Source organism: Protopterus annectens, chromosome 14.part0 (genome assembly GCF_019279795.1).
Source record: "Protopterus annectens isolate FY-2018-M chromosome 14.part0, PAN1.0, whole genome shotgun sequence".
NCBI classification, from domain to species: Eukaryota; Metazoa; Chordata; order Ceratodontiformes; family Protopteridae; genus Protopterus; species Protopterus annectens.
This window is the reverse complement of record NC_056748.1, coordinates 1135343415-1135368948: the sequence shown is the minus strand read 5'-3', so window position 1 is coordinate 1135368948 and position 25534 is coordinate 1135343415. Positions and strand designations below refer to the sequence as shown.

The following is a 25534-nucleotide window of genomic DNA, read 5'->3' as shown; positions in this document are numbered from 1 at the left end:
GCAATATATACAGTAAATCACATTATAGCACACTACAAAAACAGTGTTAAAATCGTGTAGAATCATGTAGGCTTAAAGCTTTTCTAGTTTCCAATCTACAAGGAAGGACTGGAGTCTGGCAAAGAAACCAAAATCTATAGGAATTTAAACCCCGGTATGGTATAGGAATAATCTCTATACCACACTGGGGCATAGAGAAAGTACAGTTGTGTACACTTACCATAAATGTAGATGTTTGAGTGTATTTACTGTTGCAGTCATCACATTTGGGCTATCTGCCTGCAGGTAGCCCTCAGCCGGCCTGAATACCAGAATCTTCGGATTTGTGTCGGATGCTGTCGCTTCTTCCATGACATCAGGTCGTCAGGGGTATAAAACATGCAGCTGACGTCATTACATCAGTTTTTCTTGCCACAGATGTCAGGTGCCCCCACAATAGGAAGCATTTACATGGTATGGTACACCCCCATATCTATATATATATATAGATATATATATATATATATATATATATATATATATATATATATATATATATATATATATATATATATATATATATATATATATATATATATATATATATATATATATATATACCAAACACACACAGACACACACACACACACACACACACACACACACACACACTTATACCTGCACAAAAAAAAAAAAAAAAACCAAAAATAGAAGGAAAGGTAGAGCCAAGAGAAGTCAGGGGCTGGAGGGAGGTAGCAGGACTGCAACAGTGAATACACTCGAACATCTACATTTATGGTAAGTGTACACAACTGTACTATGTTCTTCGTGTTTCACTGTTGCAGTCATCACATTTGGGTTGATTCCCAAAGCTAAGGAAGGGAGGAGGTAGTTAAAGAGGATTAGGGCCAGCTATTAAGCCCTGCAAGACAGCTGTGGCAAATACAGCTCTGTATTTAGAAAAGATAGGCAGGTGGTAATGCTTGGTGAAGGTGTGTACAGAGCTCCAGGTAGCAGCTTCCAGGATGTCCCTGGTAGGGACTCCTCTGAGAAATGAAACAGAGGTAGATGCAGCCCTGGTGGAATGTGATCTTATCCTCTGTAGGGTAGGTTTTCCATGGTGCTTGTAGCAGAAATGAATGCAATGGGCTATCCATTTGGAAATGGTTTGCTTTGAAATGGCCTTCCCCTCTGCCCCTGCAGCAAAGCCAACTAGCAGCTGGTCAGACTTCCTGAGAGGCTTAGTCCTGTCCAAACAGAATCTAAGTTGTCTGTGCACACCCAGAGAATGCAGTATCCATTCCCCTTTGTTTTGTGGCTTAGGGAAAAAAGCAGGCAAATGAATGGATTGGTTTAGGGCCACACTAGACACCACCTTGGGTATAAAGGAAGGATTAGTCCTGAGGGAAACCCTGTCCGCATGGAAGATAATGAAGGGTTCCACTGCCATGAGGGCCTGTAATTCAGACACTCTTCTTGCTGAAGTGATGGCTAGAAGTAAGGCTGTTTTCTAAGAAAGGAATTTCAACTCTGCTGTTGCAGCTGACTCAAAGGGGGGAAAGACTGCACTTTTCCAATACAATGTAAAGGTCCCAGGCTGGAGTGGGAGCTCTCCTGGAGGATCTTAAATTTTTGGCCCCTCTAAGGAATTGTTTTAGCAAAGGGTGAGAGAAGAGGGGTGGCTCAGTATTATAATGTGCTGAAATGGCAGAGGCATGAATCTTAATTGACAAGAAGGATAGGCCCTTGTGGAGCATTTCTGTTAAGTACTCTAGAATATGAGGTAAGCTGGGCATCGTTGTGCCCATCCCCTGAGTCTGGTTCCAGGAACAGTATCTTTTCCACTTTTCAGCATAGGATTTTCTGGTACTAGGCCTCCTTGCCTCCAGAATGATATCCCGCACCTGTTTACTGAGGGATGCTAGAGGAGAGCTCATGGAATTAGCCAGGCTGCAAGGTTCAGGGTTTGAAGCTGAGGGTGCAGAATCTGGCCTGCCTGCTGGGACAGCAAGGAAGGGGTCTGAGGCAGGTGCCATAGGTGCAGCAGTGTCAGAATGCGCAAGAGGGGGTACCAGTGCTGGCGTGGCCAGTCTGGTGCAATCAGTATTGTTCTTGGCTTGTCCTGTTTGATCTTTAGTAGAACCTTCGAGAGGAGAGGCAGAGGGGGAAAGCCATAAACAGAGAGGCTTTCCCAGGTAAAGGACAGGGCATCCACTTTCCAAGCTTGACTGTGGGGAGTTCTGGTGCAGAATTTGTTCAATTGGTAGTTCTGAGGGGAGGCAAACAGGTATACCTCTGGAGTACCCATTTGTTCCTCAAGAGGTTGAATATTTTGGGTTCTAGTTTCCATTCGTGTTGGTCCATGAGATTTCCGCTTGTCGTCTGCCAGTGAATTTAGATTGCCTGGCAGGAACTGTGCCTGTAGGTACACTTGGTAGCTCAAGGCTGTGCTCCACAGAGCCATGGCTAGTCTGCAGAGTGGGTAGGAATGGGTTCCCCCTGCTTATGTACCACATAACTGTGGTGTTGTCTGTCTTTACAAATAGTTGTCCTGGAAGATTAAGCTCTTTGAAGGCTGTCAGAGCATTCTGTACAGCTAACATTTCTTTTTGATTGATATGCAGGTGCATCTGTCTCGGGTTCCATTTGCCCTGAATGCACTGCCCTGCCATGTGAGCCCCCCATGCATAGTCTGATGCGTCTGTTAGGGTTTGGGCGGCAGGGGGTAGAGTGAAAGGGTGTCCCTTGTTGTGGTAGCAGGCCTCTGCCCACCAAAGGAACTCTGTCCTTAGACAAGGAATGATAGGAATCATTATTTCCAGGTCCTGAGAATGTTGACACCATATACTTTTTAGATACCATTGGAGTTTCCTCATATGCTGTCTTGCATATGGAATTAGCAGAATGCAAGGGGCCATGAACCACAGAGCTTGCAGTATTTTCCTTGCAGATAGCTGGGTTTTTGCGGCCAATAGTTTGAAGTAGGTTGTGAAATAAACTTGTTTCTCCGGAGTGAGGAAAGCCATCTGGGAAGTTGTGTTCAAGCTTGCTCCCAGGAATACAATCGGTTGGCAGGGTACTAGGTGAGATTTATTTTCCTTGATAGTGTACCCCAGTGAGGTTAGAATTTTCTTTACAAATGCCAGGTGTTGTAATAGCAAGTCCTGGCTTTCTGCCTGAATCAGACAATCATCCAGGTATGGGTAAATTTGAATATTTCTCTGCCTGCAAAATGCAATGGCTGGAGCTAGACACTTTGTGAACACCCTGGGTGCGGTAGATAAGCCAAAGGGAAGTGCAGAGAACTGAAAGTGCATGGAGCCCGCCCTGAAACGTAGGTAATGTCTGCAGGATTCTCTTATTGGGATGTGCAGGTAAGCTTCGTTTAAGTCTAGGGTTGCCAGCCAGGCATCTTTGGCTAGCATAGGAAGAAGCTGTTGAAGAGTTAGTATTTTGAATTTTGGAACCACCAGAAAGGTGTTGAAAATAGAGAGGTCCAGGATAGGATGCCAGAAGTTTTCTTTTCTGGGTACCAGAAAAAGTCGAATAAAAACCTTGTTCCCTTAGTTCTGCTGGGACAGGTTGAATAGCCCTGAAACTGAGGAGAGAGAACCTGCTGTTGGGCCTCCGCCCACTGATTTGGGGGGGGGGGGTCTGGCCAACCATTTGGGGTTGGTAGTGTGTGGAAGTAGAATCTGTATCCTCAGGAAACTATGTTCAAAACCCATTTGTCTTGGGGTAATGAGTTCTCAGTTCTTTGCATGCAGGGTGAGCTTTCCTCCCAAGGGAGCAAGAAGTTGAGCAGGGCTTGGAAGGGTTAAGGTTAAGTCCTTGTGCCATTTTTCTATAGGGGGGTGGCTTAACTCCCTGCTTTGATCTGTGCATAGCCTGAGACTGAAGTCTTGGTAGTCTGCTGTTCTTGGGTTTGGACGGAGAAGGCCTGGAAGGGACTGGAAAGGACCAGTTCTTTGAAGGCCAATGCCTACTGAATCTGGGAGGCTGTACTTGTAGAAAATCTTTAACAGTTTGCATAGATTTAGCTTTTTCCTCCATCCTTTTGAGGACTTCCTCTGCTTTGTTGCCAAAAAGGCGGTCTTGGTTTAAGGGTGCATCCAGTAATTTAGCTTGAACATGATCTGGCAAGTTTTGTTCCTTAAGCCAAGCATGCCTTCTAAGTACAGACCCAGTGACAGCAGCCCTGCAAGATGCTTCTAAAGCATCAAAACCACATTGCAAAGTATGTTTACCAACTTGTTCTGCAGAATGCATTAAATCTTGCAAGTCTGAGTTCAGCACAGTCAGGAATCATCATTTTCTGTTTAAGTAATGCCATAATATGCTGCTGATACTTTAACATATTAAACTGGCAATTTAAAGCTCTAATGGCCAAAGTAGCAGAAGTGTACACCTTCTTACCCCATCTAAGGCTCTAGAATCTCTATCAGAAGGGGTAGGATTTTTGGCAGCAGTAGCCTTAACGTCTTTTGCCCCTTGGGAAATGGTCTCTGGATCCGCAGTAGGATTTTTGAAGAGGAACTTGTGAGACTCAGGTACTCTATAATACCTGTCAGGTTTTCTGGGAGCTGGAGGTAAAGTGTCTGGGGTAAGGCTAGATTCCAAGAAAACATCATCTACAATAGCCAGAACAGGAGGGATAGCTAGAGGCCTGTGTTGAGGCAGGAGTAAGAATTCCCTAAGTCTCTTTTTGGACTCAGAATAGTCCTGGCTTTCCCAGCGGAAATGCTCCCTAAAGGTATGCAAGGTTTCACTAAAAGAAAATCTTCTGGAGGGGAAGCAGAAGGAATGGAATTCCTCTGCATCAGAATCCTCATAAGTAGATAAGGGCAAATCCTGGTAATCAGAAGGAGCAGAGATATCAGATTCCTGATCAGAAGAATCAGAAAGAAAATCGGTTCTAGGTCTCTTAGAAGGGGAAGGCTGGCTTCCTCTAATTAAGGTAATAAGGTATTCAGCCATTCTGAGCATTTGTTTTTGAGGCATATGGGCCTGAGTCAGTGGTTTGGTCATCGGTTTTCCAGGTGTAGTGCAAGTTTTAGGCCTGAGGAATTCAGTACTCCTAGTTGGAAACGATACCATCGGTTTAATATGAAAGTCTGTAGGCATGAATACACCCTCAGAAGCCGGTGCCTGCGCAGCAGCTCCAGACACATCCAAGGTAGAGACATCTGCAGGTTCCACAGTCGAAGAAGCATCTCGCGGCATACCGGACTCTGAATGGGTCTCAGTAGAGGCCTGCAAATCTGTAGTAATGGGTATCAGGGGCTGCAAAAGTGCCTCACTGAGTATCGGCGGACTGGCGACTAGCTGAACAGAAGCGTCTATGCCAGTTTTTGACCAATGTAGTCTGTCTCTGTCTGTCTTTATCCTTGCATTTTTTTTTTGGAAGATCGGTAGTCAGATGGCTTAACGAAGCCATTTCAGAGTACGGAGATCGAGAACAAAAGTATTTAGCTACAAAAATAACCCAACGACGAATAGTTTGGGCATCTAACAAGGCACAAAACCGACAGCGAGGGACGTTGTGGTCTGGGCCTAAACAGGTGATGCACTATTAATGAAAATCTCTATGAGGTATTTGCTTTCCACAGGCAAGACAATTGTTAATTTTTTCTGACATCAGTTAGAGCAAGAAAAAAGGATCCCCAATGGGGTACTTATCTTTTTTGAAGACTTCGGGTCTGAAACTCAAAAACAAAAATTTCAGAAGTTGGCTGACCGGCACTTGCGAACTGCTTCTGCTTCGGGCACCGCACGGCAAGAAAGTATGATGTAATGGCGTCAGCTGCATGTTTTATACCCGACGAACTGACATCATGGAAGAAGCGACAGCATCCAAAGCAGAAATCCGAAGACTCTGGTATTCAGGCCGGCTGAGGGCTACCTGCAGGCAGATAACCCAAATGTGATGACTGCAACAGTGAAACACGAAGAACATCAACATCTTTCTTATTCTGTTAAAGGCTTCAGACTCCATATCAGGGTGATGTGGTCTCTTGGATCTATGCCATACTGTACAGATCATATAAAACCCTTGAATGCCTAAACAATTTAACTCTCTAGTCACCAATGGGCTAACAGAGTGCATCTACCCCCAACAGCACCAAAGACACAGAATCCAGATACTATCAAACTACAAGAGCCTCTTTGCATACAAGAAGAATGAACCCATGCCTCTTCCTCCACCTCTTTCAAAGGTAGTCATTGTGAAGTTTCTGAGAACAAGGGAAACACTAAAAAGACCAGTCCATAGAGAAATTCAAGATCCTGAAGGATTCTCTAAGGGGGTGTCATTTGAGGAGGTAGCTGTAAGGGACAGGAAGCATCAAGTCACTTATCTATCACTGAGTTAAGACCTTTGGCTCCTCCAAACCCCTTTTCTATGGAGCACAGAATGAAAACCTCTACTAGACGTTGTCTTAGAATGTGCAGACCTGCATTTAACCGATACATATGGGGTTGTGAGCATGTGACAGGCAAATGCTGAAAGTAGGGTGTGACGCTTGGGCACACCTGCCAAAAGCAGCACAAGGATAGATTTCTGAAATGGAACATTTGTGGGCATGAGGCAAAAGTCTCTAAGTAAATGGATCCTATATCAAAATGTCTAACATTCAGGTCCTGACCTGCAAGTCCTGGTGTGGGAGGTCCTGCTAGGACTTCTTCATTCCAAGATATCTTGTTTCCAACTACAAACAACAGGCACAGTTCAGGGGAGTTGAAGAGGCTTTCCCCCATGCAGATGGGTGGTTAATACAGCCTTCCAGTTATTTGACTGGGGAACAGCTATGTTGATACCTTGCAATAAACTCCTCCAATGTGAATGCTGGGATGCACCTCTTACAGGTCTCACCTGGGGCAGGGTGGATGGAAGTGGGTATTAGTCATTTAACCAAAGTAAGGGCAGTGCTGATTAAGAGATATCCCCCCTTCAAAGTAGCTGCAGGAAGTGTGCACCTGTGATGGGTCCCTCATCAGACACAGGTGGAAGACAAGCATGAAACTGACCTAGTTACTAGCTGACGGGGAGCTTTAGATAAGTATGAATAGGAAGATTATCTCAGGCATTGACTCAGCTCCAGGACAGTGCCTGTCATCCGACTACATTGTCTTCATATGGAACTCCAGCTTTGGGCTGTACTAGGATTCCTCTTAATACTTACAGTGGACAGTTTCAGCTGTTATCACCTTGCAGGACTAATATAAGCATGGAATTTCATCCTTATCCATGTTTGGGTGGCAAAGTTAAAATGCTGGCACTTACGATAGGACTGTCATACTTCTGTCAAACAGTTTAGGGAATATCCTAAAAGCCTGTGATCTGATAGCCACACAAATAGATGGCAGAAGTTTTCTAGGTCTCTAATCTACCAACACTGATCGAGATCCAGACTGCATGAGTAGCAGAATATAACCGTGTGCCAAGGGTTAGTCACACACTCCTAGCCCAGTACAACATATTATTGCATACAACAATGGGGAGTGCATATGCCCCAAGCATAGCAGCTTAGAATAAAAAAAAAGCCTTGAATTTAGCATGAGAGAATCTCTCAAAAACATACCCAAGGAGGATTCCAAGCATTACATGTGGGTGATACAGACCTAAACTTAGAAAACAATTAACTGATGCAATGGAAGCTAAATACATAACTGAAGACTATGAAGTCTAAAGATGTTACATGGGAATGCCCACACCACTACATGCTGAAGGAAGTGGCCAGCCATAGCCACAGTAAGGACAGTTCTGGATTTATAATGTTGAAACAACTGTGATTTCTCGTATCCGTTCACATGGGTTTCACTTCTAACAAAGCTGTGGTACTGTTAAGAAACTGCTGCAGAACTGTAATGCCTTACTAAACACACAAGACGACAAAATACAAACCTGTGACTCATCAGATTCCACTACAACACCAGATTGTTGATAGAGTTTTAATGTACTGCACAACGTGTCATGAAATAAAAGTTAACCTTACCTTTGCATGTAGTTTGAAACAGCTGCAAAGTCTCTTCCAGCTTTCCGTTGTTTGACTTGTCCTGAAAATTCATAAAACAAACCTAATATCAAATCCATATATAGAAATGTATGTTAAAAAATACAAAATACATTATGAGAATAAGAGATAACATATTAAAGAAGAGAACCTCATATGCTAGCCCATTTTTTAGTGATTATATACATACGAAAGAGGAAAATAAAAACTTGCATTTTGTATTAAGATATGTTACAACTTATAATTGTATGACTGTTTGTCGAAGCAATAATTAGGAAAAATTGGCGGATTATGATGGCTCAACCTTAGTTACACGCAATACTGGGTAATACAGCCAGACTTGCATATAGGAATATGAATAATTTAAAGAGAAGGTTATGTTATAAAGACTTTGAGGTGAATCTGCTGCACCAAGTAGCATACAATGTGGGAACAATTCCTTGTCATGGATGTAGTTGTTGTTCTGACATTTGTGAGAAAAAAATTTTTGAGCATCCAATAAGCAAGCTAAGATGAGATTAAGCATCAAGCAACTTGTAAAACCATGATGATAGTATACCTTGCCACTTGCACACAATGTCCGGGATTCTATGTTGGAAAATGCTCAAGGTGCTTGAAAGATCGCATCATTGAGCATAAGTCGGACATGAGAAGGAATATTCCTTCTAATGCATTATCACAGCATAAGATGGAAAAGGGAATCTTGCACAGTTTTAAATTTGAAGTTATACATAAAAGTCTGAGGCTTGATGATATAAATAACAAATTGGAGATATCTGAATATAAGTGGATTATAAGACTTGCGGCAGATAGAACACCTGGTTTAAATAATATGGTCACAATTAAACCTATGCTAGATTTTAAGCAAAAGCAATATAAATAGTTGTTTTATTGTTGCTTAAAGTATGCATTTCTGTTACATCTCCCCCTTTTTTATTTATAGTTCAAGCATATATATATTTAAATATATGTCACTATTTCCTTATATAGTGTGGTTAAAAAAAATATATATATTTCCTTTTTTAAAAAATGATTCACCATTTAATTATGTATGTTGCTCTGTCTCTCATTGGATGGCTGTGTCAGATGGTTTGTTTTATTTTATATATATGGTTGTTTTAATTAATTTAATTGAACACTGAAGAAGGGGCATTCCCAAAAGCTTTGTTGTTTTCATCAATAAAGAGCGTTTTTCTACCTATTCATTTTGGCATTGGTGAACATAGGGAATAGCAGAATCCAAACCACGGTTGAACTGTTTTTTGCACCTTAATGTTAAAAAAATTCTCAGTAAAAGTTTTTTTAGAACCAGCAGCTGAATGCTTTAAATATAACAAATATGTATATTTTTAACTATGTGGGCACTCATATGCACAAGATGCAGACACACAAGTAGCAGAGTAGCAGTTGCTAGTCATCCAGCATCTCTGAAGAGAACCATTATATGTACATACAGAGTGACAACAGAAGGACACTTCTGCTGCAGCTGAAGAGAACCATTATATGTACACACAGAGTGACAACAGAAGGACACTCCGCAGCTGAAGAGAACCATTATATGTACACACAGAGTGACAACAGAAGGACACTTCTGCTGTAGCTGAAGAGAACCATTATATGTACACACAGAGTGACAACAGAAGGACACTTCTGTAGCTGAAGAGAACCATTATATGTACATACAGAGTGACAACAGAAGGACACTTCTGCTGTAGCTGAAGAGAACCAATATATGTACATACAGAGTGACAACAGAAGGAGACTTCTGCTGTAGCTGAAGAGAACCATTATATGTACATACAGAGTGACAACAGGAGGAGACTTCTGCTGTAGCTGAAGAGAACCATTATATGTACACACAGAGTGACAACAGAAGGACACTTCTGCTGTAGCTGAAGAGAACCATTATATGTACACACAGAGTGACAACAGAAGGACACTTCTGCTGTAGTGTGGCTAATTTCCTCCAACAGCACCCTGGACCTGCCCCCTCCCTTTTCTTATTCACCAATCCATTACTCTCTTGAATGTTTTAGTGGCTTGCTCCACACTACTCATCTAGGAAAGATATTTCATTTTCTGGCTGCACCTCAAATGATCATTTTCTTCCCATACCCTGTCTAAAGATTTTATAACTGTATGTTGCATATATCACATTCTCTTAGCGGAAGTTCCTTGCATATCCATCTCTTACTAATATGAGCACATATATTATGTTCCCCCTTCCCTACTAATTTCAAGGGAAAATTACCACACACTGCCCAGCCTCTCCCTAAACATAATTTTCCCAAACCCTTAGTCATTTTGGATCCCTTCTATACATCCTAAAAAGCAGTTTAATACCCCTCATCCCTGTAAGGTTTCTAATATCAGACATAATATTGCAGCTTTATTATCATCTGCATCCTACAGCTCAGTAATAGTGCTTCTTTAACCCTGATGTTGTCTGTACCAGTTATATACTCCAGCAGTTTGTTGTCTTTGGCTACTTCTCTCATTCTCTCTCTGACTGTTCCAGAATTATTACAGTAGTCATTGACTAAAGTCTTCCTCTTGGCCAGTTCCTACAAATAACCCTCCCCCAGCTCATATATTAATCCTGGGTTCCGTGTTCCACTGATGTTACATACCTAAATAAATTTTCCTGCCAACCCCAACTTACCCTCCCCAAATGTTACAACACTTAAGGATTTTTTCATCACTTTCTCTCCCATCTTTCAGCTGTACAGACCAAGTACAAAATATAAGTCTATATCCTCCATGCATTTTCTCAAACCTGAAATGTATGACACTGAAAACTGTTATCCTTCCCACATGAATACTCGGTGTTGAATACTAGTCATGTTACACTACAATTACACCTTTGTTAACTCGAATATATTGTATTTCAAACATTTTAATACTATTTACAGCTATGATTCTCAACTGGAAATATTTTATGCTGTTTCCTGTCCTCGTATATAACCTATTTTGTGTTCTGTTCCATTTACTTCTACTCCTAGGTGGAGATTGAAAAAAATGTCCATGTGGATCAATGTTTCAGACCAGTTAACAAAAACATGCAAATAAATACATATACACAGTCAAGACTACTGAATGGGTCTCAAATTTGCTTACAAAATATAGTTCAATTTGGGCCTCAAACTTGCTTACAAAATATACGAAGACATATAGTGAATCAATTTGATATCCTTCTCAACTATAGCAAGCATCATCTGCTCTCGGAGCCTTATTCTTTCTCTCTCTGCTTTTACTGATAGTAAATCTATCACAGGAATCCCAAACTTAGGAATATCTTCTAAAATTTAATATTATATTGTAGAGAACGAATGCATCCTATCTGTTAGTTAATATGTATGTCAGTCTCTTCTATGGAAATTGTATGTCAAAAGTCTGTCCTTTTTGTAAAAAATTGTTCTCTTAGAGCTTTTCTCCCCGGGCCTCCCTGAAAATAGACTTGTAATCCAGTTAATTCTCCCGGTCAACAAATGTAAAATAAAATATAGTACAGTTTTTTAAACACCTATATTAAATTAGCACTTAAAGTCTAAGTATACATACATTAAAAGAAAAATCATCTTAACATTTGTTTTTTTACGTACATTTTCTTTTGTTCATTTGCCCCAAAAATTGCATAAATTACTCAGTTCCTGCCTTCCCTTACACCTCACTTCTCCTCCTGAACATTATTCTTCATGCACTGTTGTCAAAATTCCATAAATTTATATGTAATTTGCTCCTTCCCTTTTCTAAATATCTCATTTTCAGTTATTTTTTCTCTTTTATAATATTCAGTACTTCAAATACAGCTGGTTCAAATTTTGATTTCCATTTTCTAGTAACTTTTTTTGTCAGTCAAAGAATTAAACTTAAGGCCTTATTATGTCTAGGCAATTCAGAGCCTGTGTCCAGCTCAAATGAATAACTTCCTTAGTTACGGACGTTTGTTCTCCCAATATTTCTGACAGAGTACTCTGTATGGAATTCTTTAAATCTACAAGCTCCTGACACTCCAAAAAAACCATGTTCCCAATTTCTTCTTTCTTCCCCATCAAACCTCCATTTGCTATCTAGCTGAGGAAACATTCTTTGAAGCCTGCTTGCTGAGCCATACATTTATACCCCAATTATTCCCTTCTAAATTGCCTTCCCTGTCTCTCTTCCCAATCTTTGCTAACCTCCTCTGATTGATTATTAAAGTTATCATGCAATATTTTATATGCCCTACTAATTATTCCCTTTATAACAGCAGCTTCTGTTCTAGTTTTGACTAAAAACTCTACTAGAGTATATATTTCATTTAGGATTCCCATATCGCTTTCCATTTCTCTTTGCCTATATTCTATCAATCACCAGTAGGGAAGGCAATCTCTAATCTGCAGTCCAAACTTCTTGGCCTCAACCCACTCCATTACCTTTCTATCTCTAGTTGTTTGCTCCTAATATCTTGATTCCTTTGCCAGTTTTCTCCTGTAAATTCCAGCCCCCTCTTGCCTATTTTCTGCTTCTCCATTTGCAGTCATCTCTATTTTCAAAATCTCTTTTCTCCATCCCTTGTCGGCTTATTTCTTAGATTACCGTGTGTTAGATCAGGTATCATTCTGTTTGCATAAGTCTAGAAATGCAGTCATATTAAAGCAAGCTTCACAGTTTGCGTACAGTTTAAATGCATGCACTTTCAGTCAGTGAAAATCTTCAGTCAAGAATAATGATAAGAACAGAATGTGTTGTTCATTTGCGTACAAACACGTGTTTGTATAGTACAAAGCTTGGGAACCAATGCATATAGAGATTAGCAGGGTTTTGGTATTATTAGGAAATACTTCAGATACAGTAAGTTAAGTTAGTTCATTAGGACTGATATGCAGAAAGTCTTTAAGTACAAACACTATAGTATGAGTGCATAAGTCAGGCCAAATATCCAGCACTCCAGAATATTAATGATATTATTTAGGAGGAAAGAAATATCAATATTGTTATCCAGCATTACAGAATATTACATAATTTCTACAGACTGTTTCAGTTTATCAGCACTGTTACTGGAGACAGTATTCAGATATTGTTGGCATCTGTTTCTACTGTACATAATAAAGCATTCTTAACTGAACTACAGTGTTTGCAGACTTTATTCTGAAATGTACAAGAAGAATTTGCACACAAAGGAGAGGCTGGCACCTGTTCAGCATGCTTCTGGGTAATTAACAGATACAGACATTCATTTGAGTCTCATTCCAGTATTCTACAGTCATATCAATTCTTTCAATGGCAAGTCACCATTAATGGGGGAACAATTGTTAAAATCTGAAAACCCCATAGCAACCTTACATCAGCAGTCAGGCTACGTGCATCCTACATAGCACCAATATTCATTTGGAACACTACTTCACAAAAAGCCTTCAAGAACTTCAACACAGCAGCAGTACTTCAGAAAATCTAAAAACTTTGGCAGTGTTCCTTCAGAATATTAATTTAGAAAAATCTCAAAAAAAATTCAGACTCTCCAAGATACCAGTGTAAAAGGCATTATCCAAAGCAGACGACAGACTTCAAAGTTTCCACTGTGACATCACTCAGCCAAAAAACAAAAACGTTTTAAAAAGCCGCAACAAGGCAGAACACCTTCTTAAAGCAACATCAACCTTCCTTATGCAAGTTACAATGCATTTTCCAGCTAAATCAGACGATAAATCTCAGAAAAGTTTAAATACATCAGTAAATGTAAATTGTCTAAATATGTTAAACAGTACCTCTCTACAGTAAAGACACCTGTAAATGTGTGGTTTAAAGTTAAAAATTGGGTAAAGCAGTCTAAAAAACTGTGTTCCAGAAATGTTCATTTAAATTTCAAGGTTATTAATTCAGGAATGTTAAATCTTTATAGATACAAAATGGTTAAATCTCAGAAGCAGACTGCACCGGATTCTCAGAATGAGTAAGCTTCTATCAGTATGCTTTCAAAATTAAATAACAAAAATTCTTGTCTACAGTTTTCAGAAATCAATATAAATGCTACAGCACATATAATTCAAGATACAGAGTTAATAGCAGTATTGAACAAACTGATATAAACACAATAAGTGTACGCAACATACAGATTTCCAGACAAGACATGAAGCAAATATTTGTAAAGTCTCAAGAATTCACGAGAAAGTTACAATAGTACCGAAGGTCCATTTGGACTCAGCACTCTCATTCTCTAGAGTACAAAATCCCCTTCTTGCCTTGCCTCAAGAAAGAGATTCAATGGTGGTTGAATCAAGTGAACTGCAACCCAGGTCTACCCAAATGTACACAGATGCCTCAGATCTGGGATGGGAGCAACCATGGGCTCCCTAAGAGTCCAAGGTACTTGGCCAGACTGCGTCAAACAGGAACATATCAATATCAGAGAGATGAGAGCAATTCTTTTGGCTCTAAAGGTCTTCCAACTCGCACTGGAATAAGGCCCACAAACTGTTCACATACAACACTACAGTTCTGTGGTATGTGAACAAGCGGGGGGAACAAAATCCTACTTGCTATGCAGACTAGCTCTCCAAGTGTGGGAGCTTCCCACAAAACAGGTAGTCACACTACATGCAGTGCATATCCTTCAGAACAGAATACTCAGGCAAACTTAAGCAGGTCCATGTCACAGTCCCACGAACGGATGTGTTCTTGGACATAGTCCAAAAATGGTGTACACCGCAAATAGATCGGTTTGCCTCTCCTATGAACAGACGACTTCCATCCTTTTGCACCAGGCTGCCCAACCATCTGGCGAGGACAACGGATGCCTTTTCAATCTCTTGGAAGGTGATGTTTCTATATGCATCCCCCCCTTCCCACTACTTCAGAAAGTCCTACTGAAGATTCAGCAAGACAGACCAAAAATCTTGTTAGCAACCCAAGTCACCCCACAGAGTGGACCTTCTCACACAGGACCCTGTGGGTGATAGAATTCTGATCTCTTACAGATGCCTATACCATGATGACGTGCACACAGTCCTACAGGAAGCCAGGAAACCTTATACTAGGAGATCTTGTATATCTAAATGAAAAAGATTCTCTATATGGTATCAACAAAGACAGTTGGACCCCTTTCCAGGATGATGTCCCTTTGGTATGGTCATACCTGTGTGAACTTTTGCAGACAGGGTTGGCGTACTCCTCCATTAAAACCCACCTGGCTGCCATTTCAGCTTGTCTGCCTCTGAACCCCTCTTTAGCTTCCAGACTGTCTTCAAAGTTATTCTTAAAGGGAGTGCTGCATCTCAGGCCCACCAGGAAACCTATTCCACCCCCCTGGGACCCGAATTTCATTTTGGAGACGTTTATGGTGGCCAACCTTAAACAGCTTCTAAGGCTTCTCTGAAACACTGCACATGGAAAACAGCACTCCTAGCTGCTTTGACATCAGCTAGAAGAGTGGCTGAGTTACAGGCTCTCGTGGCCATTCCCCCTTTCCTCCTCTTTCACAATGACAGGGTAACCTTTATGACCAACCCTTCATTCCTGCCCAATCTGGTCAATCAGCTTTTCCTTAAACCAAGCTATTCACCTGTCTACCTTTTTTTCCCATCCTCAGAGTGACAGTGAGAGAGTTTTACATTTCCTTGATGTGCACAGGCAGCTTAGGTTCTACTTAGAAAAGACCAAATATATTACAAAATCTGACCAATTGTTTGTCTCCTTTCACCCCAGGGCCCTGGGGAAAGCAGTGAAAAAACAGACAATTTCAGCCTGGATTTCCAGTGCAATTTCCTTCTGCTATGCACACCATGGGAAATCCTTAGGGTCCAAAGTTAAAGCACCCTCTAAGGCTATGGCGTCATCAAGAGCTTTCTTTAAGGGATTAGACACTGCCACCATTTTAGAGGCAGCTACATGGACATCTGTCCACACCTTTACCAAGCACTACAAATTGGACCAAATTTCCAAATGCAGGGCTGGATTTGCCAAGGCAATCCTCCATGGTTTTACAGAGAATAATTCCAAGCAAACACCCTCTTCTTCAAAGTGAGCTGTGGCACTCACCCACGAGTTTGGAATACAACATGGGAATAGGAGGAGATAGGATAGTTGTGTAAATCTTACCATAACCATAGATGTCCTTCTCTTCCATGTTGCAGCATTTCTTCCCCGCCTGTTCCCACAAATGGTTTCTTTTTGGATGGCACTGGACTTGCACAGTTTTTCCTGGGACTGAGGTCTGACTAGGGTGCTTAGTTCTGAGGTCTGGTGCATACAGACATCACTTTTATGGCCCACGTTTCCTTTGCCAGGTCAGACATCCCAAGCACCTAGCAGTGACTAGAAGCTTTTGTATACTGGCAGGATGTTTGGGTAGCAAGAGGGAAACTCAAGAGTTTGGAATACTGCAACATGAGAAAAGGAGGACATCTGCATACAACCTCAATTCACCGTTATTACTAGTGTTTCAAGGCAAAACAAAGAAGAAACGCATTCCATAGCTCAAGTCAGTGTTGTTGCTAGTTCTATAAAAAAAGGATTTTCAGCTCATCTATAAAGGGTGTGGCAGTCCAGCACCAAACCAGATTATTTATGTCATTGTTTAAGATTGAAAGATATGACAATATTTCAAGGTTTACAGAAAAGAAATTATGGAATAATTTACTGATTAATAGAGACACATCAATTTCAGTTACAACTAGACCTCTACTAGAAGACATGAGTGCAGTTTTGTCAGAATTTAAAGGATCAAAGATTACAGCAGTGAACAGTTCTAAGTGTAACGCTCTGTACTAGGTTTGGACATATAAGAGTTGCATGTTGTTTTAGACTTCAGTAACAAGATTTTACGGAAAAATAAAAATACTACAGAACGTACAATAGTGCACACAGATGACACTTGTAAGAATGTGTTATGACAGGAACATGCAGATGTATGGGTTAAAGATAAAATAAATTCCAGTTCAGCTGCCACAGCTGAAGTGCAGAGAGTCAGGTTACCACATTTTCAGAAACATTACTTTTTTCTCAGAAAGACATACTGGGAGTGGCCAGTAAGGAAAAAAAGGTAATAGTATGCATTTACTATTCTAAAAGCACATGTTGTGTAGGGTATGTACCAGAAATGAAAGTCAAGTTAATTTGCAGAATAAAGGGTTTACAGTTACAGATCTGGCAAATGAATGTGCTATTGTTTTGCATAGCAAACATTATTAAGACCTTTGAATTATGGTAGTAAAGTGTTGCAATGCATAAATTATATATCGATACATACAGAGACAGAAAAGCATTTACAGATACTAAATAATGATTTGCTAATTTACAGAATGCAAAATTTAAAGTCAATACCACATTTTAAAAGTGACAGTATAGTAAAAAATGTGGACCCCATGCAAGAAAGGAGCGCAGCATAAATATTGTGCGTCATTAAAGCCATAGGTTCATATCTCATGTTAGAAAATGAAGAAACTTCACATGCTTGTATAAAGGACAACCAAGTTAAGTTCCAGAATCAGATCAGCTCAGCTCTAGCAATATACGTGTATATGTAAACAGTTAAAGACTATATATATTTCATGCAGAAGTTGCAGTTTACTAAGCACACCAGAGTTAAGGACTTAAGTAGCTAAGTTAACAGATTACAAGCCAGCTCAGTGGGCTGAATAAAAGACAGTACTGTATACCATAAAACAGTATGGTAAAAATCAGTTTAATATTATCAGTGGCAGTTTTATGCGGTAGCAGCTCTTGCTATTTATCCAAGAAAATTGTATAAATCCTTGCAGCATTCAGTAGTACTGAAAAGATTTAATGACTTCAGCTAAAGGAAAGGCTATGTAAACATAGTGGGCAGAAAACTGCACACTAAAGAGTAAATTATGACCTGAGGGTCGCCGAGTAACCGTAGAAAGTTCATCAGTTAAGATTAATTGCCAAATCTGAAAATGTTACTTTAATGGCCTTATCCTGCTTTTTTGTGCTTTAGAAATACTGCTACAAAAACACGCTGTCAGTTTGGATATTTGAATAATTTCCAAAATAAATTTTCCAGAATGCATATTCAAATACAGTCAAGAAAATATTACATCAGTCACCCAGACTTGCACGAGAGATGGGAAAGGGGAGGTTTGAGAGGCCTACGTGTACTCATCAATGGACTCTAGGGAGCCCTTTCCAATACCACAGCAGTGGTTGGGAAAATGCAGAGTAAGGCCTAAATTTAGCAAGAGCAGTGGTGCACAACGCAAGTATCCAAAATGTATACAGCAAATGTGCATTTCTTCAAAATTTGTTTAAATGTGTTTATCTAAATTCTTTAAGGTTTAAATGCATATATACCAGATGTGCATTATGCAGATGCAAATAGTTTCAGACAATTATAGAACAGTACTACATTTCAGTTTAAATGTTTCAGCTATCTAAAATTCGTAAAGCTAAAATGTATATACAGCAGATGTATATTTATTCAGATTAAAGTTAAAGCAAGCATGCAAATGTATGTTCAGACAATTGTATAACAGCAGTCGTTTTCAGTTTATGCTTTTATCTGTGTTCAGGTAATACTGAAAGAAAAAAGGTATTCCTTTACTAATAATTTAGATGCCAGACTATAACATTACCAGATTTCACTTTATGCTTTTATCTGTGTTCAGGTAATACTGGCAAAAAAGGTATTCCTTTAATATTAATTTAGTTGATTGGTTTCCAGAATAAAACATTTATACGCAGCTATTTTAGATGCTCAGTATAAATATGTTTAAATGTAAATTTCAGTCAAGGTTCAGAATATGACATTGATACTGAGTTATGAGTTTAGTATAGTATATTTCAGTCGGATTTCAGGATGTAACATTCATACTCAGTTATACATTTCTAACAGCATTACTTCACATTATTCAGTCATTTGTTTTAAGGGTAAAGTGACAATTATTAGCAGCAGGCTTATTAAGATAAGTTATTTAAAGAATTAGTAATAGCTATTTAATATACTCAAGGCTACCAGGTTAGACTTAATTTGTTAATTTACATAATACAGTGCACCTTACATAATAATTACTGTACATTAGACAGAAATTTAAAAGACAATGACATGGTATGCAAAGGTATAGATCTGAAATACAGAGAACATAGGTTATAGTAAAAGTACTTCTAATGCAGCACTAGTATATTTAATACAACCTGTTATATATATTTACAGGATATTCAAGACAAAAAATTAAAAGGCAGACATCTATTACAGCACAAAGAAATTAAAAAGGTAAACAGGATTATTAGAAACAAATCTAGCTGAATCTTCAAATACACAAATGAATACAGTATATGTTAATTATGCTTCAAGATATGTATATTATAGGCGTAAAAAAGATTTACCAGTTATAATATGTTAAAGAATGTCCCAGTTATAATTAAATCATAAAGTTGAGACTTCAATCCAAACATGCAATACTCAACTGACACCTAGTGGTCAAAATTAAAATTGCAAGTTTATTTACCAGATAAAGAAAACTTATTTTATATTAGTTCTAGTGATCATTAGAGTATCCTTTTCAGGCCACATTGTTAGATTTATAAAGTAATTATAGAAGTAGATCCCATTTCGGTAATTTCAGAGACAACTGTTACAGAATAAATCCTACATAAATACAGTTAGTAAAATAGACCCTGCATAAACCTGAAAATGTGCCTTCATTTTATATTACATATTTTAAACTAATTACAGAAACATATACCTGTGTGTTCAGGTATTTCAGTTGTTGTCAGATCAGTTATCACTTATTCTCAAGTCTAGAAATGCAGCCATATTAAAGCAGGCTTCACAGTTTGCATGCAATTTCAGTGAATGCACTTTCAGTGTCAGTGAACAAAATGTGTTGTACACCTGAGTACACACACATTTTTTGTATGGTACAAGGCTTGGGAACCAAAGCTAAAGGGCGTATAGAGATATGTAGGGTTTTGGTATTATCTGAAAATACTTCAGATACAGTTAGTTAACTTAGTCCATTTGGACTGATATGCAGAAAGTCTTTGTAGTACAGACACTCCAGTATAAGTGCAGAAGTTAGGTCAAAAATCTAGCCTTCAGGAATATTTCTCAGGAGGAAAGGAATACCAGCACTGTTATCCAGCAATCCAGAATATTACAGAATTTCTACAGATTGTTTCAGTTTATCAGTACTGTTACTGGAGACAGTATTCAGATACTGTTGGCATTTACCTATACTGCACATAATAAAGCATTCTTAACCAAACTACAGTGTTTGCAGACTATTATGAAATGTACAAGCAGAACTAGCACCTATTCAGCATGGTTCTTGGTAATTAATATACACAGACATTTATTCCGGTCTCATTTCAGTTTCTTCCAGTATTCTTCAGTCATATCAGTTCTTTCACTTTTTTTTTAATTTCTCCAAGTCTTTTGGGTTTCTAATACCACGACAGGAATGGACCCCATTCCTAAGTCAATGTATGATTAAAGTTCATGAAATTAGTATTGTTTCAATCTTTGATGTCAGCCAAAAGTGCTCTACGCAGCACCCGCAATGTGCCCAGTAATTATTCCTTCTGCAATTCGTACAGATTTACATGTATTGGTAACATATCTAAATACGACTGGAAATTCTTTTTTATAAGGCCCGTTTGCTCCTACTACTATTGGAACTGTCTGGGTATCTTTCTTGCACATTGCTCTCGTTTCTGCTTGCAAATCTTGATATTTTATGACTCTCTCTCTCTCGGTACGCAGGACACTGTAGTCACTGGGTGTAGCGATTTCAATGATCAATACTACTTTTGCCTTATTTTCATGGAACACTACCTGGTTTTCTCGCGTCTATCTTTTGAACTGTTGGTAATGGGTGATCCCATGTGATATAGACTTCATTTTCTATGATGCTTTGTGGCTCATGTTTCCAGTGTTTTTCAGCCATTTCAATACCATAATGTTTGCATGATCCCCAGTGCAACAGTCATGCCACATTATTATGCCTTTCAGTAAACAATCCTTCTGCCATTAATATGTCACAACCAGCAGCAAGGTGTGCGATGGTTTCCAATTCTGTTTTACAAAACTTACATTTGTCTGTTTCTCCCACATGTTCAGTGGACTTTGTAAACCAACGTGTATGCAGCACACTCTCTTGGCCCGCCAATGTTAACCTTTCATCTTTTGGTTTGAATGCACCTCTTTTTAACCATTTCTGCATTTGATCCTGATCAACACAAAGTTCTTCCAGAAGTTCTCAATACTTGCAACTATATTTATGCATTTTCCACATTTCTTGCCTTCTCATCTGATCTTCCACCTTATATTCTTTTTGTTTTTTGGCTCATTCAGTTGCTGCCTAATTTTTATCTACTTCTGCTTTGATTCCATTCCTGCTTGACGTCAATATGTTCTGGTAGACTAGGCGGGGAAATCATCGTAGATGTATTCTCTTCACTGCCTTTCACTCTGTACGGCAGGTATTATTTTCCTTAAGGATATGCATCCAAAATCCCACTCCCTCTATTTCTTCAACTAATCCCCACCCCACTTCATCATTCCTTTTCACTCTGAATGATAACATTCTGCATATGTTACATATGTGAACCTTAACTGTGTAGCTGTAAAATATCCCTTCTAATAAGGTGATCTTAAACCACCTTGTTCTATTGGGAGGATCTGCTTATCCCACTTAACTCTTACCCTCTTCCCTTGCCAGATAAATTCCTTCAACTCTTTATTAGAGTATGCAACCTCTGCTCTGACTGGTAAAAGTATGCCTTGCCTGTATATAAAACTAAAGGAACTAAAACAGTTTCACTTCTTGCCTCTTACTATCCATACACATTAACAGAAGCTTCCACTTTCTCATTTCAAGTAACATCTTTTCCTTTTTAATCTATACTCATACTTTTTAATCATACTTTTTAATCATGCTCATCAGCCTTTTTAATCCATACTCCTTAATACTTTATCTTATTGTGTCCCTATAAATATGGGTATTGCTCAACCAATTTTGGTGTAGGTACTTAATTTACAACAATAGCCTTTGTTCTATCTTTATTACTTTTATATCCCATAAAGACTTGAAACTCTCGCAAATTGTTCTGCAACACCGACAGTACAAAGCAATATCACCTGCAAATAAAGCCAACTTTTCCTGATTACTATACCGGCTATATCTTTGAATTCTGGAGTCCTTTATTTTCTTTGCCAATGGCTCTAACTATAACATATAGTGCAGTTGTGTGAAAACTCACTTAACTTTAAACATTTGAGTACCATTGCTATAGTAGAATTTAGTGTATGTGGGAATCAGCTGCAGGCTTTAGTCCATATGACTAGCAAAAATCCTACATGGCAATGGTACAGTCCCAACATTGTCCACAATCACACAGGTAAGCCTGCATGCCAGATAAAAGAGGATGATGTCTCATGCTGTTCTGTTACATGTTTTGCTAGCAAAAATCATTCACTGAAGCCATGCCATGCACATGGAAGAGTAGACATAGACCTAAAAAAGTTGCTAGTCATCACATCAATATCCAACCTCAAAGCTAGGCTTCAGTGCAGGAGACTGAGAAAGGATTTGTCTGAAGAGGAAGGTTGGTAGGAGCTTGAATTTTAACAGAGATTCTACTGAAACAATTACTGGTATGATGGATTCTCACACAACTGTACTATGTCCTTTGCAAAGCTCATTGTTGCAGTAGAATTCTTTATGTAAGAAGATTCCCATCACTTGATTGTAAATCCTGAAAGGGCTGGGTGGGGGTTTCAGGTTCTACACATGGCTGCTGTTCACGCTCTCTCTCGCATAGGATAACTAGGACATTGCTGCTCTGATCCCTGCCCACAGGCATGGCTGCATATTCATTTTATAGTATTTTAAGAAATTTATTTGGTTTATTTTGAGAAAGAGTGCACTAATGACCAGGTGGCCGCCTCAAACATGTTCTGAGATATCTGCCTAAAACACTAAAATGGAGGCTGCTCTGATGGAAAGTGTTTTAAAGTGGTCTTGCAGATGTCTGCCCTTTTTTCTCAAAACAGAGGACTAGGTAGTTTCCTAGCCAACTGGGAAAGCTTCTTTTTGGCTTGTTCTGCTTACCCTACATAAAAGCCATGAACAACTTGGCCTATCATATGGATTTTGTCTTGCTTAGTGTACAATGTAACTTCCTTTGGGCATCCAAAAGAAACAAGATCCTCTCCTCTTTGCTCTGTGGCTTCAGAAGGAATAATGGAACTAAATGGACTGGTTACAAGACATTTTGGAGACTACCTTCAACACGAAGGGGAAATACATCCAGAGAATGACCCAGTCACTGTGGACGATTGCAAAATGTTATTTCACCACTGAGGATTACAGTTTCGATATTGACATGATTGCCATCAGAAAGATGGCCTACCATGATAAAAATATAAGCTAGTCTGTGGTAGCCAGCTCAGATAGGTTAGATGTCAGCTACACCAGGATAAAGATGAGGTCCCAAGGTGGAGGAATAACATTTACCAGTTGTTTGATGCAAACTCTTCTAATAAACTTCTAGACCAACAATGTTATCTGCCAGACAAAGTATCACAAGAAACAAGCAGAGATTGAAGAAAAACTCTTATCTAGGAATAGAGTGATGAAAAAACTCTTATCTAGGAATAAGACCACTCTGCTCTATACAGTTCAAACAATCAGAGAGAGAGAGAGAATATCAGGGACACCTCTGTTTTAATGGACCTCATTCCTCTTTTTGCACTAGATGCCAGTCTGCCATGCATGACTTCTTTGCACTCTGTTTTCTGACTCCCTTTAAAATAGTCAGCACCTCTTAGAGAAACAGCAAACAGATCTTCCAGACAATCAGCCTGGGTGCCTTTGAGATATACCAGATTCAAGATCTGAGTGAGCAGGTCTATCCCTCCAGGGTATAAAATAAGACCGTTCCATGGCTATTTCTGCAACCATTGTTCACAAAACAGTGTCAAAACGGCATTATAACTGTCCCAGGGATTCTCCACCACTTGTGGCATCAGTGGTGGGCATTGGGCAGATGGCATACAGGAACTGATGTCGTCACTGGAAAAAGGTAGCATCTATCCTACAAATACCACTTCAGTTGAGATTTAAACAATAACTTGGAAGCTTACGATTCACTGGGGAGGCAAATAAAGCCAGATCTGGAAGATCCTACCTTGTTATAAAATCAGCACAAAACCCCCCATTCAGTTTCTAGTTCTAGCTTCATACAAATATCCTGCATGCAAATATCCTACTCAGTTCTTCATAGTGCTATTGCATTATAATGGGATCCCATTCAGAAGCTCAACTCTTCAAAAAAGTTGAATTTCATATGGTCAAGAGCATGTGATCGACTTTCCGAAAAGTCAAACTTCAGAAAGCTACAAAAATCTACTTTTTTGCATGGGCAAGCAACCCTGTGCCCCTCACACATATATACACACACATATATAATATATTATACCATAACATTTCATCTCAGTAGTTCTACTTCATTTGTCTTCAACCTGTGAGTACTGGATCTGTACTGGATCCGAGCCGGCAAATTCACTAGCATCTGCTCCGAGCTCCTCCCCTTACCCATAATACATCTCCACTACCTTCCAACCCCACAGATCGAGTTTGCTGACCTTTACACTGAGGACCTGACCTGAAGACTACTTTATGACCTAAAACTGCAGCGAACAAGCTGTTCATATGATAAGGTCAGGGGGAAGGAGGGAGGGACGGCTGAAGACAAATGAAGTAGAACTACTCAGATGGAATGTTATGGTGAGTACATAACTTCTTTATCTGAAGTAGTTTACTTCATTTGGTCTTCAACCTGTGGGAGACCGTCCCAGCTACTAAACTCCTGGGTGGCCCTCATGGAGGGATATTCCAGAGCACCGCGGAACCAAAGGATGCTCTCCTTCTAGAAGTCAAATCCAATCTGTAGTGAGAAATAAAGGTATGAGATGAGGACCAAGAAGCTGCAGAATAAATATCATCCAATGAGACTCTAGAGGGAAAGTCCGACTGGACACAGGTCCATTTTCAGCGGAGGCCCGGGGAGAAAAGCTCCAAAAATAACACAAAACAATATAATGCAATACAATACATGAGAGAGAGAGACAGCAAATTATGGATGTAGTCCTCATACAATATGGCAGAGATTACATCTCGTAACAGTGAGAATCATTGAGGTACAGAATAAACTTAAAAACATTTTTTTTTACAGTTATAAATAATTACAGCAAGGCAAATATCAATGAGTTAAGTTTTTAGGAGAAAGCTGTTTGTACATAGCTGAAGCTCTGAAACAATCTTTTGGTATGGATTAACCTGGGGATTGACACAAGTTATATGTTTACACCAGTATGTAGCATTATAGTTTATGGTTTTCTTATTGGTTTACTTTTTGCTGAGCAGTTGTTTGTTGATTTATTGATGGTTCTTTTGGTGGTTGGAAATTACATGGATGAATCCATCTCTATTATGATTTTTTTTCAGATATTTTGACTTCCAGACAATTTCATTCAGTGAGTTGGTGTCATGTGATTACTGAGGTTGCCTATATTAAAAGTAGGGGCTTGTGTGTGTGTGTGT

At 39.3% G+C, this 25534-nt stretch overlaps 1 protein-coding gene across 5 annotated transcripts in view; it reads right to left on the bottom strand.

The window, feature by feature from the left end:
* KIF20B (kinesin family member 20B) overlaps positions 1 to 25534 on the bottom strand; it is a 1912547-nt gene that overhangs the window by 595538 nt on the left and 1291475 nt on the right. For all 5 annotated transcript variants that reach the window (XM_044056921.1, XM_044056924.1, XM_044056926.1 and 2 more), the window contains exon 23: positions 7974 to 8034. In XM_044056921.1, coding sequence (XP_043912856.1) covers positions 7974 to 8034 — 61 coding nt within the window. The remainder of the gene's footprint in view (positions 1 to 7973; positions 8035 to 25534) is intronic.